Raw genomic sequence first — 1,269 nt, forward strand, 5'->3', positions numbered from 1 at the left:
TTTCCCCACAAACAGATAAGGTTGGTCTTCCATGTGGATCTTCATGTGTCTCTTTAAACTAGACTTCAAGGCGAGTCTTTTTCCACAAATATCACAACTAAARGGYCGTTCACCTTTGTGGCTTTTCATGTGTCTCTTTAAACTAGACTTTACGTTAAATCTTTTTCCACATTCATCACAAGCAAAGGCTTTTTCATCCTTGTGGATTCTCATGTGTGCCTTTAAATTAGACTTTATGCTAAATTTTAAACCACATTCATCACAACCAAAGGGTTTCTGTCCTGTGTGGACACTCATGTGTACCTTTAAATTTGACTTTAAGTTGAACCKTTTTCCACATACATCACAACCAAAAGGTTTCTCTCCTCTGTGGATCCTCATGTGTCTCTTTAAACAYAGCTGTAAGGAAAATCTTTTTCCACAGTCATCACAACTATAKGGTTTTTCTTGTGTATGGATTCTCATATGTGTTTTCAAATGTGACTTTATGCTAAATCTTTTCCCACAGACATCACAGCCAAATGGTTTTTCTCCTGTGTGAATTCTCATGTGTCTTTTTAAAGCTGACCTTTGGGAAAATCTTGTTTCACAATCATCACAACGAAACGGTTTTTCTCCTGTGTGAACTCTCATGTGTGTCTTTAAATGTGAGTTTAAGGTAAATCTTTTCCCACAAACATCACAACCAAAGGGTTTCTCTCCTGTGTGGCCTCTCATGTGTCTGTTCAAAGATGCACTTAGGGAAAATCTTTTTCCACAATCCTCACAACAAAAAGGTTTCTCTCCTGTGTGAACTCGTGTGTGTTTCTTTAAATCTGAACTTGAATTAAATGTTTTCCCACAGAAATCACAGRATAATGAYTTCTCTCCTGTGTGGATTTTTGTGTGATTGTATAAAGATGACTTTAAGGAAAATCTTTTCCCACAAGAATCACAACCAAATGGTTTTTCATCAAATTCAACTTTTGTGCTTTTGCTTAAATGTGATTTTTGATGAATGCCWTCAGTTTCAGAGTCTGACAATGGTCTAAGCTGAGATTCATGATGGTTCCAATCATCATCATCGTCATCATCTTCATCCTCCTCATCTTCCTCTTCAGTCTCTGAATGGCTCAAAGTTCCTCCAGGTGTATCTATATCTGGGTTCCTGCTGGACTCTGCTGCTCCACAGATCTCCACTTCAATTTCTGCTTTTATCTGGTCGCCTGAGCTGCTGGTTGGAAGATCTCCATTTTCTGTTTGGTGCTGATGAAGCTGAGACAACACTGG

The 1,269-nt window shown here is 38.4% G+C and overlaps 1 protein-coding gene across 1 annotated transcript in view; it reads right to left on the reverse strand.

Moving 5' to 3' along the window:
- Window positions 1–3: 3 nt before the first annotated feature.
- The window catches only part of LOC103481384 (gastrula zinc finger protein XlCGF52.1-like), a gene marked incomplete at its 3' end in the record, with an annotated part of 2,555 nt that continues 1,289 nt past the window's right edge, over window positions 4–1,269 (reverse strand). Inside the window, exon 2 of the mRNA XM_008436792.1 lies at window positions 4–1,265. Within this exon, the coding sequence (XP_008435014.1) occupies window positions 4–1,265 (1,262 nt within the window). The remainder of the gene's footprint in view (window positions 1,266–1,269) is intronic.

The sequence above is a fragment of the Poecilia reticulata genome, linkage group LG2 (genome assembly GCF_000633615.1).
Source record: "Poecilia reticulata strain Guanapo linkage group LG2, Guppy_female_1.0+MT, whole genome shotgun sequence".
NCBI classification, from domain to species: domain Eukaryota; kingdom Metazoa; phylum Chordata; class Actinopteri; order Cyprinodontiformes; family Poeciliidae; genus Poecilia; species Poecilia reticulata.